At 45.6% G+C, this 24,347-nt stretch overlaps 1 protein-coding gene across 1 annotated transcript in view; it reads left to right on the forward strand.

Moving 5' to 3' along the window:
• The window catches only part of PRKCH (protein kinase C eta), a 222,009-nt gene that overhangs the window by 140,248 nt on the left and 57,414 nt on the right, over positions 1-24,347 (forward strand). Inside the window, exon 10 of the mRNA XM_025869921.2 lies at positions 14,812-14,966. Coding sequence (XP_025725706.1) covers positions 14,812-14,966 — 155 coding nt within the window. The remainder of the gene's footprint in view (positions 1-14,811; positions 14,967-24,347) is intronic.

Below are 24,347 nucleotides of genomic sequence, written 5' to 3' on the forward strand. Positions count from 1 at the left end.
GCTGCCAGCCTGGCACAGTCCCGCGCAGCCCCGCCAGCCCTGACCCGTTCCAGGTCCTTCAGTTCTCTTTCCCTTTCCTGGGTGTCGAGTCGGTACTTGGCAGCAGTGGCCTGCCTGTTTGTTGAGCTGCGGCCAGAGACTGGCCTAGAGGAGAAGGCACACTGGGCCCCTGGGATGGCGTTCCCCGTGGCGCTCTGAGTTACAGTGACATTCCGGACTAGGGGAAGAGACCCCGGGACCCTGGTTAGGTGAGGAGAGGGCAAAGTGCAGCCGAAAAAGCTAGAAAGGACAAGGGTCTGAAGAGGCCTCTGTTAATGCCTTTAGAAAGCTGGTGGATTCTTAGAGCCTGAGTGGTGTCCACTTGGTAGAAGGGACGGGTGAAGAGGAATGGCAGCTACTATTCGTTGAGACCTTAGTGTGTGTTCTAGGTGCTTATATTTGTTACAGGTGCCTACACCACTGTGCGTGTTGGCATTTCATGAACATCTATGCCATGAACTATCTCATTTAATACCCAAAGCAATCTAGAGTGGTATAGATATTATTATCCTCATTTTAAAGATCTGGAAACTGAGAGGTCCAGAGAGGCTAAATAACTTGCCCCAGATCACACAGCAAGCAAGAGTCAGACCGTGGATTCTTAACCAGGTCATCCAGCTTAATAATCCATGCCATTACCTTTAAAATACCTCACACAGAAATGTCTTCTCCCTGGGAAGTGTGCTGAGAATAGCGTCATTAGGCAGGAATAAAGGCAGTTTTTTTTGTTTTGTTTTGTTTTACAATATCTAGTTTTGTAGCCTTTTATGAAACACCTAAGGATATTTCCTCTTATCTGTTTAGAACTAGGTTTCCTCCTTTCCCTGAGCAATGCCTGCCACAAATACTCTTTGATCTGCTTATGGGTCATTTGCTATAGTTTGCCTTTGGCTCAGATCAAAATAGAAAATGAGCCAGAACATGGTGTTTCCCAGTTGGGCATGTTCCCAACTTATTAATAGTGTTCCATCTGGGGACAAAATGCACATAGACCATCTCCAGGCTCTGGATTTCCGGGGGTGGGGGGGGTGGTCACTTGGGACCTTTGCTTCTGTCCTCTTGGGCTTTCTGTGGCTACTAAACAGGGCCATGTAAATGAATGGGAAATGGGAGAAGCTGGAGTTCGTGCTGTTCTTTTGGCTCTCCCTAATTGGGTAGGACTGCCAGGAGACTTGGTGTGACGTGAGGGGTTTGAAAGAGTTGGCATGCTTTTCAATTTGAGGTTGTTCGGTTGTAACTGGCCTTGTTGTCACTGGCCGTCGTCAACACTGATGATCTGAGGATCATGGAGACCTGCCGCCTCCACGTTTGGTAAGATGGTGTATGGATTGTGTGTCATTTCCCTGGATGTATCCAAGACATGCCCTGGTCAGAATTGGCCCCATCCTTCCCGATGACTGTCAAAGCTTTGTGGTGGTAAGTGCTTTGTTATAGTTTTCCCTGACTGTGCCCGGGAGCCTGCCAGACTATAGATGTCCCGGCCTCAAAAAAGCCCTGTGTTGGAGCGTGAGGCTCGAAGTGCGCGGGTTAGCTCCAAGGAGGAGAAGGTGACGGGCCTTTCGCCAAATAGTTTAGTGAAAAGTCTATCCGTTCATGATCACTCTGAGTGCTAGCAAGAGAAACAGTCCTTTTAATCCTCAGTTTGGTTGGGAAGAGAGGATTAATACCCATGGAATGGCAGGGTACAGTAGATAGGGTGGAGTCAATACGGTCATTATGCTACAAAAGGAGAGGTAGTTGAAAATGCACACTGAGGGCGCCTGGGTGGCTCAGTCGGTTGGGCGACTGCCTTCGGCTCAGGTCATGGATCCTGGAGTCACGGGATCGAGTCCCGCATCAGGCTCCCTGCTCGGCGGGGAGTCTGCTTCTCCCTCTGACCCTCTTCCCTCTCGTGCTCTCTATCATTCTCTCTCTCTCAAATAAATAAATACAATCTTTAAAAAAAAAAAAGAAAATGCACACTGAGCACCCGTGTGCCTCTCTCTCCTCAGACATGTAATCAGCCTTGTAGCTACAAGGCTGACCAACTAGCATCTGAGCTTTAAGCAACACCAAGCGGCGGCCTGCAGTTGTTTCCCTGGGCAGGTGGGTTGATTCCTGCCAGGACTGACTGGGACATTCAGGGCCTCAGGCTACACCTGTGAGTGATTGGGGGGGGGGGTCCACCCCACCCTGATCACAGAATTGTGCCGTGTAAAAACCTGACTGCTCTGGGTGGAAACCGTGGACGGTAATATACTCTAGCTTTGAAACCCTTGAGTTCTCCGTCGTTACTTCATCACTGATAAGTGCGCAGCTGGGTCCGTCTTTTCTAAGCCCAGGAGCTACCTCCCCGGGGTCTCTCTCAACCGGTCAGCCTCGCCTGGCAGTGTGATCTCAGCCCACCTGGCAGTCTACAGAGTCGCCCCCAGCAGGTGAGGTGAGGAGGTATTTACTCATTCAGCACACGTGCGCCGAGTGCCTTTGAGGTTTGAGGCTGTGCTAGAAGCCCCGGGCCGGGGGGTGGGCAGTAGGGAACAAAACTGGGAGGGACACCGTCGTGAGCGGCTGCTTTCCTTCGGAGTCCGCCAGCCTGAAGCGGCCCAATCAGCTGGCAACCCCCTCAGTGGGTTGGTCACAGAAGGGGGAATGTCAATCGGTGCAGCCACTGTGGAAAACAGTATGGTGGCTCCTCAAAACATTACAAGTAGAAATGCCACATGATCCAGTAAGTCTACTATTGGGCATTTACCCTCCCCAAAAACCAAAAACAGGAATTCAAAAGGATACCTGCGCCCCTATTACTTAACAGCAGCCTGATAGGGCACTTGTCTGGAAGCTACATTTGCATTTGAAGCTCACTCCTATTTTTACTTGGGTGCAATGAATTGAGGACCTGGTGAGGATTCCTGGGGCGGAGGGAGGTGGCTTAAGCTGTCAGCACAGCCTCTGCTCTACCATGGGTCCTGTAGGTCCTGTAGCGCTACTGGGCGTGGGGACCCAAAGCACGAGGCACAGCAGGAGGGCTGCAGCCCAGCCTGCTTCCTTGCTCCCCACTGCCGTGGTCCAGTCATCCTCATCCCCCTGGGTAAACTGGTCTCTTCACGGACAGCCCCGGCGCGGGGCTGCTGAGACACCAGCTTCCCCACTTAACCCCGTGCCTGTGCCCATCAAGACTGACTCTGCTCTGGGGCAGGGTTCCTCTTCCTGCCTTCTGTTGTCAGCTGATACCTTGACCCGGTCTCACCAGCAGACCCTCCCCTCTCTGCTGGAGGGCTTCGGCATGCCCTTGTCTTCCCTTCGGGCCACCCAGGGAGTTCCTGTTTCCTTTCTGTGCAAGGCATCCAACTTGTAGTTGGTTTGTACTGCGAAAGAGCCTGCTGTGTCTCCAGCTCACTCCTGCCCACTCCTTTAGGATGGCCTGTAATGATTTATGGCTTAGCTGTTACGAAGGGAGCCTTGGAACCTTTCCCAGAATCTCTTAATTCCATTCTCATGGTGTATGAGATTTTAAACATTAAAATGATGTAATATATAATTCCCAACCAAAACAAAGGAGGAAAGTCAGTCCAGCAAAATTCCTCCCCTCTTCCGAATACATGTTGTTCCCTTCCTGGGCCGTGGACCATGGGAAGCTCCTTCTTCTGCTTCCTTGTGCTTCCTGTCTCCTCCTCACTCCCAGGGAGCCCTGAGCTGTGATCAGCTTGTGAAGTGGGGACTGCCCGTGTCCACAACAAAGCCCAGACCTTCTAAACCAGGGTCTGTCGACCAGTGGGTGAAAGGCAGTTCACAGGGTGTCGATGTAACCAACAAGGTCAAGAACAGATACGGCAGAGCTGAAATAGAGAACAGGTCGAAGTTTCTCTTCTGGAAGGCTATGGAACTGAGGGACTGCTCCTTAACCTGATCCGTGTTCCCTTGTACTTGGGCTTCAGAACAGATCTGAAAGCAGGAAGCTCCCTTCCACCTGGCTCAGAACTTTATCCCCACTACTTTGACCTTCATCAACAGGTCACATAGTTTGAAAACTGAATGCCTCGTGCATTTTCAACCTTGCCAGTAAAAAAAAATTCACTTTTTTGTATAATGTAATGTCATTTGCCCACTGCTAACACTTGGGGCAGGGTAATCCTTTCTAATGGGGGTCTGTCCTATGCACCGTCAGATCAGGGGCATCCCTGACCTCTACATGTGAGTAGGACCTCCCTACTTGTAACAACCAAAAATGTCTCCAGACATTACCAGATGCCCCCTGGGGGGAGGAAGCTCTGCTTGCTTGAAAACCACTGCCTTGTCTGAATGTCAGATGATCTGTCCTAGGTCTAAGAAGTTACGCGGACTAGAGGATCACTTGACTTTTTACAGGGGCCGAAGCAAAGTATGTCACATCTTCCTTATAAAATTAAAAGCATTTTTATTTTATTTTTTCAGAGTTTGTAGACCAGCAGGGTTCCTGTTTTGGGGCTTGTGCCAGTTATCAGTGGCTGCACTGTGGCGTTTGCTCAGGCTCGGGCCCTGGGCTGGGAGGAGGCCATGGAAGCACACGGCGTCTGTTGGGCGGAAGCCCGGATTAGCACCCTGCCCGCAGCTCTGAGCAGCGAAGCCTGCTGTGATAAGACAGACGTATCAGAGCCTGGGGCGCCTAGGGAGCCAAAGATGAGCTCAGTGAGCATATATCTATAAGGGGTTATGTTTAAAAGCCAGAGATTGAAAGCGCAGCTTCTCTTGTTTTGGCATTTAATGATTATGCTTCAGTTCTACCATCAAGGTGTGGAATCAGTCACTTTTTATGAAAATCGTCTCCACCCAGAACTGAAAGAGGTGCCAGCCTATCTGTGAGTCAGATTCCCATCCCATGTGTGATGCATATGACTGGATTTTACAAACAGAGATAATCAAAGCTTTAAGAAACATTTCTCAACCAGCCTAGAAAAATGTACTAGTAGCAATCCAAGTGTGCTTTGGGGGAAGCACACTTGCTATTTTCCTTTGTTTTCCATACATGGGAATGCTCTTTCAACTTAAAGTCACAGACACCTTAGATGATATCTTCAGAGCTGAGTACTCTCTAAATATTGAAAGTAGACCCTAGCCACTAGACGCATTGGCTGTTTCTCTATTGAATGGTAATCTATCTAGCTTGCATTTTTAATTCAATTCAGTAAATGTGTCCTTAGCATACATTGTGTGCCAGGGACTGAAGACATAGGGAAAAACAAAGTGTGGACCTGCCCTCTGATTGCTTTCAATCAGGGATCACCTTCAATACACATGCCTATAACCGTGTGATAGAAGAAAGTCATCACTTGGCCCTTGCAGAGGTTGAAAGGGCTCTGAGACAGGAGGGGCTGTCTGAGCTGGGTTTGAGGATGAATATGAGCCCTGCAGTCATGGAGGGGGTGAGGGGAGGACAGGGAACGGGCCTCCCAGACAGAGGTAATAGTGCAAAGGCACAGAGGATTAAAATGTATGATGTGCCCAGGACACCCCAAAATAACTTGATGCAGCAGGATTATAGGAGAAGAAATGTGGGGAGTGAAGAAGCAAAGTCCTAAAGAGTCTGACATCCTTTGCTTAGTAGCTGAGCCTCAATCATGGAGGTGAAGGGAACTGGAAAGGGTTTTAAAGTCAGAGAGCAATGTAAGATGTGCATTTTGGGAGGCGTTCTGTGGTGGCCATCTGCAGAAGGAGAAGACCAGGAGGTTGCAGACCTGGTTAGGATGCTGAAACAGTGGCCTGTCAGACCTGCCTGCTCCAAGGCAGTGGTCACGGGAGTGGAGTCAAGGAAACACTAAGGAGATGGAATCGATGAGACTTGTTGGGTAAGAGAGTGGGAGGAGTGGCCAGAGTTCTGGCCAGTTAGGAGCCTGGGGGAATCCGAATATGATGAACTTACTTAGCAGGAAACCTACGGGTAAGATGTTTGTTGCTCAGAATCATGGTTCAGATGGGAGATTGGATTTGGTGTCCTCAGTGTCCTCTGGGTAGAGTAGAAAGTGTAATTTAACATATTTCAGTAGGTCTTCTTAGATGGAGAGAAGAGGACAGCTGAGAAAGGAATTCTAAGCAAGAGTGGAGGAAGGTCGCAGAAAGTCAGAAGAATCAGAAGGAAGTGGTTTCATGGGTGGAGGAACCAAGTGCCAGATGAAGTCAGTTCACCAAAGGACTTGAAGCTGTAACTGGATCTGGGATGAGATTATTGGTGCTGTTGTCTTAGTCCCTGCTCTGGTCCTTGGGGTTTGAAGGGCCCTTCAGAAGTCCACTTAACCAACGGAAGCTTCTCTACAAGGTTAACACGATAGCCCCTCCCCTGGCTAAGCCTTTTAATCTATTTGTAATTACTTTGCCCTCATCTTATTAGACCATGCCTCTTTTACTTTGGTCACCCTACCTGTGTAGTAAGGTTTGCATCTTTCTTCCTCCACGGACGGTGAAGATCAGTATCTGGCCCACAGTACAGAAAGGTTGGAAAGAGACCAGTGGGGGCGGGGGGGGGAGCGTCGTTTGCTTGAACACATCTCGTTCCCCAGCTAAAGGGCCAGAGAAGAATGTATCGTGGCTGCGCTAGAAGATCCAAACTCAAAATAGCTCGTGGAATGAATCCCAAATGGAAATTCTGCAGGGACCTCAACACCATAGAGCAGAGGAAGGAACAGATGCTTGGCCAGCTGATTCCCAGGAGTCCTCTCTAGGCAGACAGAGAATATTCTTGGCCAGATTTGCTACTTCTCTAACTGGGCAAAATGTTTATTTAGATAACTGTAACCCAGAATCTCCTCTTGTGAGGCGGACCTAATTTGTCCACAGATCATAGGAAGAGATGAAATCTTGCCTTCTTTAAGAGGTTGCAAAGTTTAGGAACTTCTGTCACGAAAAATAATCTAAATAAGTAGATGGCATTTTTACTTTTTATGCTATAGACTTGTACAAACTAAATCCATAAATATCTTTAATAGACCTTTTTTTTTTTTTAAGATTTTATTTATTTGACAGAGAGCGCGAGAGCAGGACCACAAGCAGGGGGAGTGGCAGAGGGAGAGGGAGAGCAGGCTTCTCGCTGAGACAGAGTCCGATGCGGGGCTCAATCCCAGGACCCTGGGATCATGACCTGAACTGAAGGCAGTTGCTTAACAACTGAGCCACCCAGATGCCCCAAATAGACCTTCTATTAAATCAAAACCTTGAGAATCGTACCATGTGAAATAATGATTTAAAGGAATCCTATTGTGCATATTTTTAAGTGATCAAACCTTTTTAAAAAGGAATAATAACCTGATATCTTTTTTGTGAATCTAAATTCAGAATTTAGATTTGTGTGTTTAATTCAGAATTAAAACACCATGCCCAGTTGGCAACAATCTGTTCCAGGTTTCCAGGCTAATAAAAATGATCTTTATCATAGTAGACTATTTATACCACATTCTCTTATTTCCATTAACTTAATCGGAAGTCTGGCTAATTGTTGGATTTCATAGAAATGGCACTGGGAATAGTATGCAGCTGTTAAAAAAAAAATCACAGTTTAGTGACAGAGTACATCAGGAGATCTTATGTAATGTAAGTGAAGAAAGAAGGATGGGTTTTTCATTTTCTCTTTTTAAAGAGTGGCAAGTTTAAGTAGGACATAAGGGGTAAAGAAATTCTAGTTAAAAACTTCCTTGTAAATTTCTTATTTGCCCTGAAATCTCCAGTTCCTTGGATGCTAGAAGCCACAGATAGTTTTGTTTCTCCTTGTATTTGGACTTCTATCTCTGGGTGTCAGGATTATAGGTGATTTATTTTCATTTTATTTATTTTTCCCTCAGTTTTCCATGTATTTCTTTATAACTACATTTGAACTATGCACATGTAATTACTTGTAAAAGCAGAGAAAAACCATTGCTTTATAAATCAAGGGAAATAAGTGATGTGTCAAGCAGATCTGCTTCTCTTCCTGAACTATCCCACAAACTATTTTAACTACAGGTAAGGTACTTCACTTCTTTGCGGTTGACTCACATAAAATGGATGGATAGAACTAATCTTGGCAGTTTGTTCCAGCTTTTCTAATGTTCTAGTTTAAAGTGTATTAGAAAACAAAAATGGCCTCCTGTCATGTTAGTTCCCCAGGTCCAGGCACTAAGCTTGTTGGTATTAGAGATACATCATTTAGATCTGGGCTCTGCCTCCAAAGATTTCGGGTCCTTCATAGAAAACAAGACCAGGTACACAAAGGCAGCTCAGCCCAGTGAGACTGGGCGAGATGTGTGTGGACCAGATGTTGCTCTGCCAGGAAGGGGGAGGACTTAAGCCCCAACATTGCTCTATTGCCAATCATATATTGACTGCTTACTTATGATTTAAGGATCTTCTGTCTCAGATACCTCACTGTGTGTTGAACTACAAGTTAGATCGCCTCACATCGCCTTGTCTGGTATATACATCAGTGAGCCTTGTCACATTTCATTACAAGAGATGGCCAGTGCGTTCCGTTTACTGGGAAAACACTTGGTCTTTGGAAAGAGCTGTGTGTCCCTCCAGCTTCGAAAGAGAACAAGGGCTTATTCTATTGGAGACATATTTCACCTTCCCAAAGACTGGTCTCTGAGCTCAGATAGGTTGTATCCTGCCCGTGGACTCGAGAGAGGGGTGGCTGAGTGATTGGATTAGCGGCTGCTGTCTTCTGGGCTACACAAAATGGTGAGTCAAAGAAAGAAAAAATGAAGCCATTAGATTCCCTCTCCTTGTTTCTTCCTTGAAGCCTTTGTGTAATTATTCTTAATGTGGTTAAATTTAAGTTGTTTCCAGTTCAGGCATGGTGCAATCAGATTTCCTCATGAGGGTGCTTTTCCACTGTGACCTCTTTGACGTCAGCAACTGTTTCCTGTTGATTTAAACTCCCTATTCACCCCGTGGATGGCTTGGTTGGAGGAAAACCATAAAGCAAGGAGCACTTATGAGAAATTCAACACAGTGCTGTCTGTTATTGGAGATTTCCTTCTGCTTACTCACAGCCAGTCAGTGGCACTCTATAGCTTTTGACAGAGGATTGATGTGTTATTCATTCAGAAATAATTCCAAAGCAATTCTTAGGACTTGGGTAGGTAAGTCTAGATGTGGCTCTTAGCTTAAACATCACCTTAAAGCAATCACTAAATTAGTCATTAACCTGAAATGTTTTTTCTATTCTTTGAATTATTTCCAAAAGGTAATCTGCATCCTCACTGTAATACATTTTCAACTGAGATTTATATCTGTGGATTATGTGTAGGGACTAGGGATTCTTGATTTAAAGAGAAAAATCTTCTTAATCTGTTGATTAGAGTGAATCAACTTTAGGGATGGGGAGAAGAGCTACTACAAGAAGTCTCACTATAATATGTTAACAGTCCATTTACTTTTCAATAATAACAGTTATGATTATAAAGCTCTTAAAATAGAGAATATTATCATCTGATATTAGAAAATTAGAACGCTTGCTGGAACCGAAACCCTTGGTTGACGTTTTGGTTACCAAATCCAGTTTTGTAACCCCTTGCTTAGTATTCACTTCCCAGAAAGAAAAGTCCTCCTTAATAGCTCAAGGCCATGACCATGCCATATCAGGAAATGCCCTGCACCCCTGCAACTGACTTGGCATCCCCCTGACTCCTCGAACCCTCCAGATTCCTGTCTCATACCCATAACTGCAGTTTCGGCTGCCGTTTCATTCCTGCCTCCTTGTCAGCCTGAGAGCCCCTGAGTGAGGCCCAATCTCTGCATCCGTGGCAGACGGCTCTCTGCCCAGGACGCTGCAGCTCCCCGGGGGGGGGGGGGGGGGCAGAGCCCGGGGAGCAGCCAGCCTGTGGTGGCTGAAGCCAGAGTGGGGATGGTAGCGATGGCAAGGATGATATTGGCTTACGCTTACTGAATCCTCGCTGTGTGCCTGCCACTGTTAGAAACTCTTAGCTTAAATCATCTAATCCTCACGCACCTGGGAGTTCAGTCATCTTATTATCCCCGATTTGCAGATGGGCATTTCGAAAGAGCGAGAGAGAGAGAGAGAGAGAGAGCGAGCTGGTGACACCAGGGACTTGGGTGCTGGGCACAAGGTCTCCTAGAATAAACTTTAGCCCCTTCGCATGATGGAATAATAACAATTGTTTGTTTGTGGAGACTCTTCTGGGCCTGACTCTTACGAAGCACTTTGCTTTTGGTTTAATCCTCACTGGATCACTACAGTCATAGGTGTGGTTAGCCCAGATTTATAAGTAAGTAAACCTCCCACCCCTTAAGAATTGGTGTGTGTCTCAGTTAAAATTCTCCTGGGAGCAAGTAACAGAAAGCAACTTAACCAAGGTCATGCAAAAAAGGGAGAAGTGAAAATAAAGATCCAGAGATACAGGGCGGGGTGTTTCGTGGAAGCTGGGGGCCAAAATCGTCCAGCTCTCTTTAGGGATCTGAAACTGGAAAGGCAGGAGGAACCCAGGGAGCTACTTTCTTGGTGCCCACATGCTCCCTCATCTCTTGTCTCTGCCTCACCATATGTTTCTGCTTCATTTTTTTCTCTCTCGTCCTTCTGTCCGTCCATCCGTCCCTCTAGCTATACTTTCAGGACTCTGTTTTACAAGGCATTTCCCATGGTGTCACCACAAAGGTAGCCTCAGCTTCCTAATTCATGTTTCCTCTCTTCCTGCACCCCGCACAGCCTAAATCAAAACCTCTCCATCTCAGTTCCGATTTTCTGGGAAAGAGGTGGGGAAGAGAGTGGCCAGCGTGGTCCCCACTAGCTGTTTGCAGGATGTCCAGCATTTCCCCATGTGACTACGCCAGGGAAGTTCTCTGAGAAAGTGATTAGTGAGCTGAACAGACACCCCCAAAGTGCCCACCACAGTGACCCTGAAGGACCTCCTCCCTGGTTCCTCTGCAGTCACTCTCCCTAGGTGACGTCACCTTGTTGCAGGTCCCACCTTGGTGTGTCACTTTCATCAACCCAAGCCTTTCGTCTCAAACTTTTCTTGATGCAATTGCTCATCATTTTTAATTCTTAAAGAGCAGTCTTTCTGAGGGGCTTTAGGGCATGCACACTGCTTGTACCAAGAGCCACTATCAGTACAGGGGATATTTTTATCCCCCTTGGCCTGGAGAAGTAGCAGGTCTGAGCTGATAGCCAGGACTGACTTGGCCCAGGCTACAGTGGGTTAGTGCAGCGAGGCAGGGGATGACAGGAATTCTATTATTAACCAGGCAGCAGCTCCTTGGCCTCCTGTAATCCACACGGAGGCCTGGGACAAAGGGATTTCTGAGTTGCTTTTATTCCCCCAGGTGTCCCTCACTCGTGTTAATGACTTGCAATTGTGGTTGGTTGAATGGGGGGCAAAGGAGGAGCAAGGGACAGACAAAAGGCTGGGCCTCTTGGCTTTAGAACTGAGGTTAAACTGGTCTGCGGTCTCCCGGGACCTTGGGTTTCTTACTGTGCAGGTTGGGGCACAATTTACCTTAGCAGAGCCAGAGGCCTCGGGGAAAGCTCTGCAGGTATCCAGACTCAGTTTCTAGGAAACTGGACTTCAGAAAAGCTGGAGTGGCTATCTATACAGGCTTAAACACAGAAACCGTTGTCTTTGTAATCTCTGCCTCGGCTGGGATCTGGAACCTCTTCCCTGCCCCATGATGCAATGCCTCCCTCAACTCGGGGGTCCCAACAGATGCTTCCTCGCCTTGCTTCACAGTTGAGTTTGTGAAGCATAACTTAGCGTTCCTCAGGTAATCAGGGAGACTCGTTCTTCAACAGCACAGACAGAGTGGAGTTGTAGGTAGGAGATTGACTTCTACCTCCTGTTAGAACTTCAAATATATGTCTCTGCTTTGTAAGGGGCACTCGCGAAATACGGATTTCCTTCAGGTTGCTGGAATTCATTCCATAGCAGGAGCATTTAGCGGACTGATTTGTTTTTGTTGCGGATGTTGTTTTAGCACATGTGGCATGTCCAACACTCCCTGGAGTCTTTTTCAAGCCAAGTGCCGTCGCTGCCACCTGTGGAGCCCTGGGACCCAAACTAGAGGTGATTGTATCTCATTTGGGATGTTATCCCCACAAGCCTGGTGGGGCCTGGTTACTTCAGGCCTCCGAGAGGCCACGGATAGGGTGAAGAGAGGGGCTGTAAAGAGAGGGTGTCCTCTCAGCAAAAACATCTGGCAAGTTGATGAACCCGTTTTTATCTCCCCTTGTGATACTAATTTAGGTCTTTGATAGCATGGACCATTACTTTGTGCTGTCATTATTACATCTGGCTGGCTTGTTTCCCCTTCCTGCTTGCTTCAAGAGTTGTATGTAGCCTGGGGGGTGAGAGTTGTTCTAGGTGGTGCCAGACAGGAGGTTCGAAGTGCAAGTCTGAATGGAAAGAAACCCCTGGTTTCTCAGTTCTAAGGCTTGTGACTTTGCCGTGCATCACAGGTTGCTGTGCCCCTCTGGCCCCCCTGCATTTTCTGAGAGACTCCCTCCAGCACTGGGCCGAGAAACAGATGAAAGAGTGAGACGAGAAGGCAGTATGTCCTCCCCTAGATTCGGAATTCAGCGCCTGCCCTGGCTTTTCAGGCTTGAGACATGAGAATGATTGGGGGGGAACTAGAAATGGATGAAATTGCCCTTACAATGCCTTCATCTCTTTTGATGCCTACTGCCTTAGAGGCTCTTGCCAGGTACACTGACATCCAGCAGCCTAACGAATAGCCACTTACCTACTGACCCAGTTGCAGTCATCAGGTATTTCGAGCTCTTGTAATTCATGTGACTGCCAGTTCCAGCCATGAGGAAGGCGAACGGGCCGGTTCACAAAAATGCGTAAGGCTGACCAGCTTGTCGAGGGGTGGTTTGGGTGGCTTTACCACCTGAGTCTTCATCAGGTCCCCCTTGGCCACCCCCTCCAAATGAACACAGCATCGGCGTCACACCTGCCCGAGCGGATGCAGCTCTCAGACGAGTCTCGGTCGCATGCTTACCCTCCTCCCCACTCCACCACTGACCTGCTCTTTCCACCAGAGTCCTTCCCATAGAGAAGAGAAAGAACACCATCGCTCATCAGAGCTCGTCCCTCCCGTGTGGGCCTCCCTGCTCGCCTGCCACCCCCGGATGAAGGCCATCAGCTCAGTCCGATGGCTTACTGTGTTGAGCTTTCAGTTGGCTTAGATCGGCCAATGTGAAGAGTTGTTTTGTTAGTGTTTGGTTTTTGTTTTCATGTGTGTGAATTTTGCTGTTCTATTTTTACTCTTACATTCATGCTCCTCGTGAACAGAGAGAAGTTTCATAGAGCCAGGGGATTTTTTTCCCTTCGAATTAAGGTCTTACTGAAAATCAGGAATAGAGAGGTCATGAGCTCTGTTTTCTGACTGGGAAGACCTGACGGAACCAGAGGTGACTCGGAGCATGAGCCAGAGCACACATGGCCTCTGTCCACTGCTTGGCTGTGGACGTGTGGTAACACTGAGCAAAACCGGAGGGCTTAAAACCACACGGAGAGATGAGTTCTGAGTACATGTCCTTTGAGTATTGGCAAATACCAACTTCCTTACCAAATGACCTCCCACCCTCCTACCCCCAAAAGGATGATGGCTGGCCCTGTGGGGTGATCCTGTAGGCCTTAGCTTGCATGTTCCTTGCTTGGAGAGACCTCCACGGACCCCCAGGCAGATGACCAGATGTCCCTGCTTCCTCCACTTTTCCTTTACAGGATTTACCGGAATTTGTATATTTACCTGTGTATGTAACTCCTTGTTGTGTTTTGTTTTGTTCTGTTTTTAAAATAATGTGTGTCTCCCACACCAGACTATGTGGGTAGAGGTCATATCTGTTTTATGCCCTTTCTACTCTCTGTTTGATCCCCAGCACCTCATTTGGCACCAGGCTAGCCGTGGACTTCATAAATGTTAGTGGAGGGAGTCAGGAAATCCATTGATCTTAGGGGTTCCTGAAACATAGCACTTTATACTGTCCATCTGGGAGATGTCACTTTTTCATGGAAACTTCACATTTCTTTTATTAAAGTCTTAATAAAAGCACTTTGTTCACACCACTTGCTCACTACTTAGCGCACTCCATGGGGAATCTTAAGAGCCCCTTTCTCTCTCTCTCTCTCTTTTAAAATTTTATTTGAGAGAGAGCAAGAGTGCATGAGAGAGAGAAGAGAGCTCATGAACAGGGGGAGGGGTAGAGGGAGAAGCAGATTCCCTGCTGAGCAGGGAGCCGATGCGGCATTTGATCCAGGACACCAGGATCATGACCTGAGCTGAAGGCAGACACTTACAGACTGAGCCACCCAGGCGCCCTTAAGAGCCCATTTCACCTGCAGTGTTGAGCGCTCCTTCCAAGTGGAGATAGCATCGAGCTAGTCTGCACGTTTCCACTCCTGGCTCGGGAATTTTCTGTTGGGCTGAATGGAATTTCTAATGTTGAGGCCACTCTGAGGAGGCTGTCAATTAGACTGCTGTTGGGCAGACTTGTCTAAAACGTTTTCCTTTCTCTTTGAGTGTTCCCTGCCCACGTGTGAGGACCTGTTAGATGTCCCTTGCGTTCTGTGAACGTGCTTAACCCTGCATGTTCCAGAGGAAAGGCATGTACCTTTCCATTTATGTTGTTCTCCTCCGCTTTCCCAAACCCAATGATTCAGCTAGGGATTGCATCATCGTTCTCACTTTACTCATGGCGAACGTCCAAAAAAAATGAAGCTCGAGGTTACACGGTGTTGAAGGTGCAGAGCTGCAGTGAGAACCAAAGTCTGTTGACCCAACTCTAGCCTAATGGCCACACCACGCTGGATCCTCTCTTGTGTTTCTATCCAGGATCGTCTGTTTTTTGTGATGGAGTTTGTGAATGGGGGCGACTTGATGTTTCACATTCAGAAGTCTCGCCGTTTTGAAGAAGCACGAGCTCGTTTCTATGCAGCAGAAATCATTTCGGCACTCATGTTCCTACACGAGAAAGGAATCATCTATAGGTGAGTTTTGGTCTCCTGATTCGTCCCGTTTGCCCTCCTGGCTTCACCTTCCATTCATCTTGGTAATCAACTGAAATCTTTTTAGAATTAAATTCACAAAGGTGTGAGTGTCCATTAGAATAAATGAATAACGTAGTGTTCCCCATTACCTGCAAACCGGAATTGCCCCCGTGTGGTCTGCAGAGGAGGGGGTGCAGAGCTCCGAGCCAGGCTGGATACCAGCAGCAGGAGTCCTCTGCTTGGACATAACCAGCAATCTCCACTCATCATTCGGCTATGGAGCTGCCACGGTGGCTTTCGGTGGCCTGTGCTTTGAGCCTGCTTGACCAGACCCTCTGTTGTGGCAGCTCCAGCATGGAATTGTTCCTGCCGCAGCGTCCTGCCCAGTGCAGGATTGGTGGGGGTTGCTGGCCCAGTGTCTGATGGTGGAGGGAGTTCAGAGGTCTTCCTGGTGGTAGCGTCAGATTCTGGGCTATGGGCTCGCCTTTGTTCTCCTCTCCGTGGCTTATCCATCCATCCATCCATCCATCTATCCATCCATCCCTGCTCTGTTTGCCCCAGAGAGAGCCTTCCTCACATTTAATTTTCAAGAATGATGACTTCACTACTTGGCAGGGACTTCTGTTGTAAATCCAAAGAAGAATATTAACAAGGGCAGCAAGGGCTACATGGAGCATTGTGACAGCCGGCTCTTTACCTGCATTTCTCCCCGATCCTCCTAGCACTATTATTGTATAACAGTAATCTTATTTGTGTTATTTAGATGAATAACTGAGTCTTAGAAAGGCTTAATAACCACACTGCCAACTAGTAGTAAAGCCACAGTTCAAATTATGTCTTTAACCACTGGGCTACCCTGTCTCCTCAGGAGAGCCTTGCAGACTTAGAGTACCACTAAAGAATGGGCTTCTTATTGCCCTTCTGGTGATAGGGCAACTTTAATTCATGAAAAGGAAGCAGAGTATGTGTCTTCGTCCTTTTGGGCTGCTTTAACAAAAAACCAGACTGGGTGGCTTATAAACAACACAAGTTTATTTCTCACAGTTCTGGAGGCAGGAAGGCTAATATCAGGGCGCCAGCAGATTTGATGTCTGGTCAAGGCTATCTTTTCTCTGTGTCCTCAAATGACAGAGGGGTTAGGGAACTCTCTGGAGTCTCTTTTATAAAGGTACTACCCTCATTCATGAGGGTTCCACCCTCATCACCTAAACACCTCTTAAAGGCTCCACCTTACTAATACCGTCACCTTTGGAGGTTAGGATTTCACCATATGAATTTGGGTCCTCCTGGGGCAGGGGGGCAGGGACATAAAACCTTCAGACCATAGCAGTGGGGAAAAGTAATAAGGTGAAAACTCATTTTCTTGAATCCTTAGAGGCTTTACTTAAGCACCACATTACATTGCTGCAAGGCAGCTGACTTGCTCTCCTGTGTAGGATCTGATCACTTCTCATTCTGCTTGTTTCATTGGTCTGGAAATAAGGAGGATGGACACTGTAACCTGATGTCATTTCTATGGAGCTGTATCAGCCCACATCTTGAGAAATTTTATTTAAATTCTTGGCATCTGTGGTTCAATTTTGAGAATTTATTTTAATTTACTCTTCAACTTGGATGCCAGATGCAGGTGCTAAGTGATATGGTTGACTTTGAAGGGGACGCATTTAATTAGGATAGATTCAAAAGCTATTTTTATCCTGTGGATTTATTTCACAGGATAATTTAATTCCATTCAGGTTACTGGCCTGAGAACAGAGTCTTAAGGATAAGCCTTTGAAAACCAAGTCCTTGGAACTCACACACAGTAAAGGGCACAATTGGGTCGCCCAGAGTGTGAATTTGATCCAGAGAGCACAGAGAGAAGCTTGGGAGCATCAGACAGCCTCATTTATCAGACATGTCCTGGGACGGTCCTTATCAGAGCCAAAATGGTCTCATGGATGATGCCTCTGACCTATCCAGATACAGAGATACTCATTTTATAGTGCTTTGCTTTATTGTACTTCACAGATACTGTGTTTTATGTACACATAAACATATATATGCACATTGTATATTGAAGGGTTGCGGCAACCCTGTGTTGAGTAAGTCTGCCAGTGCCATTTTTCCAATGGCATTTGCTCAATTTGTGTCTCTGTGTCACATTTTGGTAATTCTAGGGATATTTCAAACTTTTTCACTGTCATTTTATTTGTTATGGTAATCTGTGATCAGTGACCTTTGATGTTACTATTGTAATTGTTTTGGGGTGCCATGAATTACACCCACATGAGACAACAAATTTCATCCACGAATATGTGTGTTCTTACTTCTCCATTGACCAGCCATTCCAACATCTCTCTCCTTCCTTGGGCCTCCCTATTCCCTGAGACACAGTGATATTGAGGTTAGTCTAGTTAATAACCCTACTGTGGCCTCTACGCGTTCAAGTCTCTTACTTTAAATCAAAAGCTAGAAATGATTAAGCTTAGTGAGGAAGGCATGTTGAAAGACAAGATAGGGTGAAAGCTAGGCTTTTTGCACCAGTCAGCCGACTTGTAAATGCAAAGGAAAAGTTCTTGGAGGAAATCAAACGTGCTAGTCCAGTGAATACATGAATGATAAGAAAGCAAAACAGACTTAATGCCGATATGGAGAAGGTTTGAGTGGTCTGAATAGACATCAGACCAGCCACGACATTCTCTTAAGCCAAAGCCTAATCCAGAACCAGGCCCTCACTCTCTTCAATTCTGTGAAGGCTGAGACAGGTGAAGCTGCAGAAGAAAAGTCTGAAGCCAGCAGAGGCTGGTTCATGAGGCTTAAGGAAGGAAGCCGTCTCCATAAACATCAAAGAACAAGATGAAGCCCCAAATGCTGATACAGCAGCTACAGCAAGTTATCCAGAAGATCTAGCTAAGATAATTAATGAGGGAGGCTGCACTAAACAACAGATTTTCAGTGTAGGCAAATCAGCTTTATATGGGAAAAAGATACCATCTAGGACTTTCCTAGCTAGAGAAGAGAAGTTCATGCCTGGTTTCAAAGCTTCAAAGGACAGGCTGACTCTCTTGTTAGGGGCCAGTGCAGCTGGTGACTTTAAGTTGAAGCCAGTGCTCATGGGCCATTCCAAAAATTCTCAGACCCTTAAGAATTGTGTCAAATCTACTCTGTGCTCTATAAATGGAATGAGAAAGCCTCTATGGCAGCACATCTGTTTACAACATGATTTACTGAATATTTTAAACCTACTTTTGAGACTTGCTGCTCAGAGAAAAAGATTCCCTTCAAACTATTACTGCTCTAGCAATGCACCTGGTCACCCAGGAGCTCTTATGGAGATGTACAATGAGATGAATGTTGTTTTCATTGACTGTGAACACAACATCCATTCAGCAGCCCATGGGTCAAGGAGTCATTTTGACTTTCAATTCTTATTATTTAGGAAATACATTCCATAAAGGCTATAGCTGCCATGGATAGTGAATCCTCTAATAGCTCTGGACAAAGTCAATTGAAAACCTCCTGGAAAGAATTCACCATTGTAGATGCAATTAAGAACATTCATGAGGAGAGGTCAAAATATCAGCATGAACAGGAATTGGAAGAAGTTGATTCCAACCCTCATGGATGATGACCTTGAGGCTTCAAGACTTCAGTGGAGGAGGTCATTGCAGATGTGGTGGAAATAGCAAGAGAACTGGAATTAGAAGTGGAGCCTGAAGATGGGACTAATTGCTGTGATCTCATAATCAAACTTGAATGGATGAGGAGTTGATTCTTATGCAAGAGCAAAGAAAGTGGTTTTTTGAGATGGAATCTACTCCTGGTGAAGATGCTGTGAAGATTGTTGAAATGAACACGAAGGATTTAGAATAGGATATAAGCTTAGTTGATAAAGCAGGGGTAGGGTTTGAGAGGACTGACTCCAATTTTGAAAGAAGCTCTGTTGTGGATAAAAATGCTGTCAAATAGCATCACATGCTCCAGGGAAATGGTTCATGAAAGAACGAGTCAATCATTGTGGCAAACTCCATTATTGTCTTATTTTAAGAAATTTTTACAGCCAGTCCAGCCTTCAGCAACCACCACCCTGATCAGTCAATAGTCATCAACATAGAGGCAAGACCTTCCACAGCAAAAAGATTACAACTTGCTGAAAGCTCAGATGCTGGTCAGCATTTTTTAGCAATAAGGTAGTTTAAACTTAAGATATGTACATTGTCTTTTTTTAGACATAATGCTACTGCACAATTAATAGACTACAGTACACTGCAAACATAACTTTTATGTGCACTGGGAAAGCAAAAAAATTATTTACTCATTTCAGACAGTTCAGTCTGGAACTGAACCTGTGATATCTCTGAGGTATGTCTGTAGAGGTGTGGTTATTTGCTTGTTTGTTTTTTGTCAGGGGAGGTTTTTATTTTTCAGCAAGTTACAAAGATGGTACCATGGGCAAGTCATTGTCCAATAGGACTTTAGAAGTACCTTAGGCTCCTCGACTTTCTTCTCTCCCTTAGCCAACAGAGCCTTGCGTAAGAGGAGAAACGCCAGTTACATTTCTGTGCTTTTCCGCTTGACCCTGATTCTCAGATGTGTTCGCTTGCATTTCATGGAGGAACAGAATCCCAGTTCCCTGGAGATAGAGCAAGAGCAGGGTTTGTGCCTTTGCCTTTGGTTGGAAGGTCTGGGGCTGCCATGGCCCAGAGACCAAGAAGAAAGGGCTGGGAAGCAAGCAGTCAATGAGCCACTTTGCTAAAGGGAAAAAAAAAGACTATTCATTCCTTTGTCCTGGGCTTGTTGGCTGATTGGGAGCCCAGATAGAGCTCATGAATAATTTACACGGCCATTGACTTTTTTCAGAGTCAAGTCCTACAGAAAAGTTGGAAGACAAAGGAGCATGAATCCCATTTACCTGCCGTCCAGCATTACAGACCCCATTTTCTATCATGTTTCATAATCTGTATTAAAGGGGAATTTAGCCATCGTTTTTTGACATTTCAACCCCAAACCCCTAGAGCCAGCCAGCACATAGTGGATTTGCTGTTTTTGACAAAGCATAGAATGTATTTAAAATATGTTTAGTGAGAAAGCCTTTATAGAAGAGCACAGTTTAAGTTTTGATTCCTCCTTACCATTTACACTTGAACATGGTGCATTTTAATGCACACTTGGAACCCATGAGTCTGATCACTTTATGCTCTATGCACTTCTTGGCATGCTATGTGCATGGTAATCAGTGTTTACTCCTAAAGCCCCAAGTGCTTGCTGTGGTAATTTGTTGTCCCATTGTCCAAATGTAGAACTAACCCACAGAGGCTCCAGACCTCAAATATATTGTCTTTTACATGTATACTTAATGTAGCACATGGGTGAACTTGTAAAGAAAATCACCTTTGAGTTCTCCTCAAATTGAGAGAACAGTCTCTAACCTCACTTGACTTTTTTTTTTTTTTTTTTTAATTCAGAATATGGGAAGATTGACAATCTCCCTCCAAGATAAGGTCTGTTAAGCTAGTCTCTGAAAACAGCTACTGGAGCTGTGTGAATATACCGATCTTTAATATCATCTGACTCTTGTTTCTCAAGGGTATCATATAGGACCATCAGATGTCTTGCTGACTTCAGACATGTCTTGCTGACTTCAGACACCTGTGTGATTTGAAATTAGCTTAACATAGTTTTGCTTGGAGAGCTGCCTCTGTGAGCATTGCTTCTGGGTCTATGAATTCACAGTTAATCTATTTTCCAGCCAATTTGTGCATGGGTCAGTGATGACTATCACGTGCTTGAGTCATTGTTTTCTGACATCTACTTCTCCCCCTCTTGGAAATTGTAACATCTGTTACAACATCTGTTAGAGTCCTATCACCTGGGACCTTAGTCATTCTTGCCGGCGGAATGTCAGGGTCCCTAAATGTCTTTCATTTGAATCTGGAGTTTTGGACTCTTACTGTTACCTCGCCTATATTGGAATTCACTTCAATATTTATATTTGGAATTCACTTCAATATTTATATTCTCACTCTAGTGAGAAAAATCTTTTCAGATAAAGATAAAAGCCGAATTTAGGAGCTCTCTTTTCCCTTTGCCATTCGGTAACATCATTCCTTCTGCTCTCAGAAGTAAGTCTACTCTTTCTTGATCTGCTTGCTGCAAAGACAACTACAAATTGTCATTTGTTATTTTCATTATAGCCCTTGTTCCTTCAGGATGTGCTAGCCACGGGGTTCTCGATACACTGGTAACTTCATATCTGATTTTGACTGTGAGCCCTTACCTAGGATTGTTACTAAAACTCCAAACTTTTTAGTCACATTCCTGCTTCTTCTCTTGGCTTGTCAGAGATTGTTCTGTCAGATGGTGACCTCATTCAGTGCCTGCTCTGTCACTGCCACCATGAAGTGACTTCAGGATGCTTTTTCAAAGATGTGAAGGAGAGCTCAGAGGATTTCCAGCTTATTAGAATAGCTGTTCATTTCCCCCACTGAAACTTGGCCACTTTTCTCCTCCCTCACACAGCCTTTGGAGATATTTAGCAAGTGTTTATTGAGCATCGACCCTCTGCCAAGGATATGAGTACAGTGATGAGTAAAAACCAAAATACTCCCTTGTGGAGGGTATGGTCTAGTGAGGGAGAAAGACGTCAATCCAGTGACCATACTAATAGAAAATCACAATGGTGACCAGTGCCATGAAGAAGAGGAGTGCATTGCAGTGAGTGAGAACTTCTAATACAGTAATTCAGTCTGGTCAGGGAAAGACAGAAGAGTTTTCTAAGGAAGTGACTCTTGAGCTGAGGTGGCCAGGGAAGAGGGATGGAAAGAGCATTTAAGACAGAAGGAATAGCATATGCCAGTTCTCAGTATCAGGAGGAAGCATAGCAAGTTCTGGGGCTCTAGGGGAGGCCAATGAGTTTGGAGTCTAGGAGGCATATCCTCCCACAATAGGCATTTCATTATCCTAGAGTGTTCATTGTCATCTGATGACTTCAAGATTTTGTTAGACACTCCTTGTAAGTAATTTATTTAAAAATTAGGTAAGGCTGTTCATGCTGCCAATTGCTGGAGGAACCATCCATTCACAGTGAGTTCCTTGTGTCCTGTTCTATGTGTTTATATTCAACAATGGAATTATAAAAATTCTAGAGCCAGATGAGGCCTCCGATAGTGCCAAGTTCTCTTTTATAGTTGAGGAAATTTCAAGTCTGAAACATCCAAACAGTAAATTGCTTCTCAGAGTGGATGTTTTCTTAGGGTGGCTCACCTGTAATTTGTTTCCCATGTCAGGAAAAAAAAACCATTAGAAGATTTTGTCTCAATCTTTAACTTACTGCTGACATGAAGAGCTAATCAGGACATTTGGAGGCATTTGATACTGTTCACTCTGTTTCCATGAGGAAAATGCAGGTGAACTCAGAGCATATTTACTGAGCTGCCACTTTTTGGAGATATAGATACAAAATGAATAGATGTGGTATCTGCCCTTTGAGGCTCTTTCTGTGGATTGGGAGAGATGGCCCATAAATAATTAATGGCAGATGGGTTCTAGAATTGGAGTATGCCCAACATATTATGGGAGGACTGAGAAGGGCCACTTACCCTCATGTGGAGGTTTAGGCAAACTTTCTGGAGGAGGCGATGGAAAGTTAAAACCTGAGAAATGAGAGTGTTTAGGTAGGGGGCAAGCTTAAGCAGAAGTGGAGAAGCATGAAAGCTCATGGTGAATACGTGGGTGGAGTGGAAAAGTACAAGAATTTTGGAACTTAAATTTTGAGCTCTGGTGGAAGATAAGGCTCGAGGCGTTGGCAGAAATGAAGTTATGAAAAAGGCTTAACATTCTTGAGATATTTGAATTCTGTATCACTTAGGATTGGGTGCTGTTGCCTGTAATAGGAAATGGAATATGATGGCGCCTTAAACCAGTTAGAATGTATTTTTCTCTCCCATAAAAAGTCTGGAAGTAGGCAGTCCAGCTGTGCTATGAAAGCTCCGTGGAGTCATTTGGGACCGAGATTTCTGTCTTTTCTGTTCAGCCGTCTTCAAGGCCACCTCGTGGCCTAATGTGTTTGGTAAAGCTTCCAGAGTCATCTCTGTATTCATTCCAGGCAGTAAGAAGCACAAAGAGCACTTCTCCCAGCTAAGTTAGCTCCCTTTAAAGAGCCTGAGATTTCACACGTTGCTTACCAAGGATTTGGCCAGAACTTGGTCCCATGACTGCACCTGGCTGCAGTGAAGGCTAAGAAATCATTATGTGGCCAGGCTCCAGCCACAAATCAGGGTTTTCTTATTAAGGAGAAGAGGGCAGGATAGTTATTTGATAGTTAACTCACAGTGTCAGACACAAATTGCACGCCAGGGAATTTGGGTTTTGTGTAGCAGGTGAAGAAGAGTCTTGGAAGAGTTTTCAGCAGCTTGCCTGACAAGAGTAGACTCAGGTTTCATGTTATTCTGGGGGAGGGAGCATGCAGACATGGACATGTAGGTAGCAGGGGGAGGTTCAGTTTGTGACTGTTGCAGTGTTCCAGGTAAGAAAATGAGGGCCTGGCCAAGACGGTCGTGGGAGGGCGGAGGACCAGAGCGTGAGATGAAGACAGCCGAGCAAGGGCATCCGTCGGGTCTCGGCGGCTGGGTGGGTCCAGGAGGTGAAGGAGAAACTTGGGGTCATTTCTGGGTGTTTAGTTAGAAGGTTGAATGCATGATGTTACCATTACCTGGGAGAGATCATGAATGCAGGAAGACATCTAGGCAGAAAAGGACGATGAGGAGATGTAGAAACATAGTATGTCAGGTACCTGAGACACATTCCCGGGGAGATGTGAAGTGGGCAGGTGGATATGGGGGCCTGAAGCTCAGTGAAATAGATGGGCTGGAACACATATTTAGAAGTCATCAGGACATAGCTATTAGTTCAGATCATGGAGACTAGATGGCATCACCCAACAAGAGTGTCTTAAATGGAACGGTGAGCCAAGGACAGAACCTTAGGAAACCAGACCCCATTAGAAATCTGCTTAAATTTGGCTCTGGGGCTTACAGAATTTTTTGATGTATTGCATCATTTAAAGTAAGTGTCCCCAAAGTGCAATTCCATTTAAATTACAATGCTATGAGAGAATAGAAAAAGATCACATATATTCTTTCAACTGAAAGAATGCTGGGCTTGGTTTTCAGAAGATCTGGGTGCTAGGACCCAGCCCTGATTCCTGCTGGTCCTGGAGGTGTGGGCAGGTTGCAGAATGCTCTGAGCCTCTTTGCCCATCTGTACATTGACAGGGCTTCCCTGCAGGGTATCCATGAAGCTCAAATCAGGTGAAAGTGAAAATGTGAAATCTCTTTGAAACATGCCACGTCAATATAAGAGGTTATTGCTTGTATACGTGCTATCAGATGGTTTAGGTTT

Source organism: Callorhinus ursinus, unplaced genomic scaffold (genome assembly GCF_003265705.2).
Source record: "Callorhinus ursinus isolate GAN/ISIS: 27379988/994484 unplaced genomic scaffold, GSC_fseal_2.0 scaffold8, whole genome shotgun sequence".
NCBI lineage: Eukaryota > Metazoa > Chordata > Mammalia > Carnivora > Otariidae > Callorhinus > Callorhinus ursinus.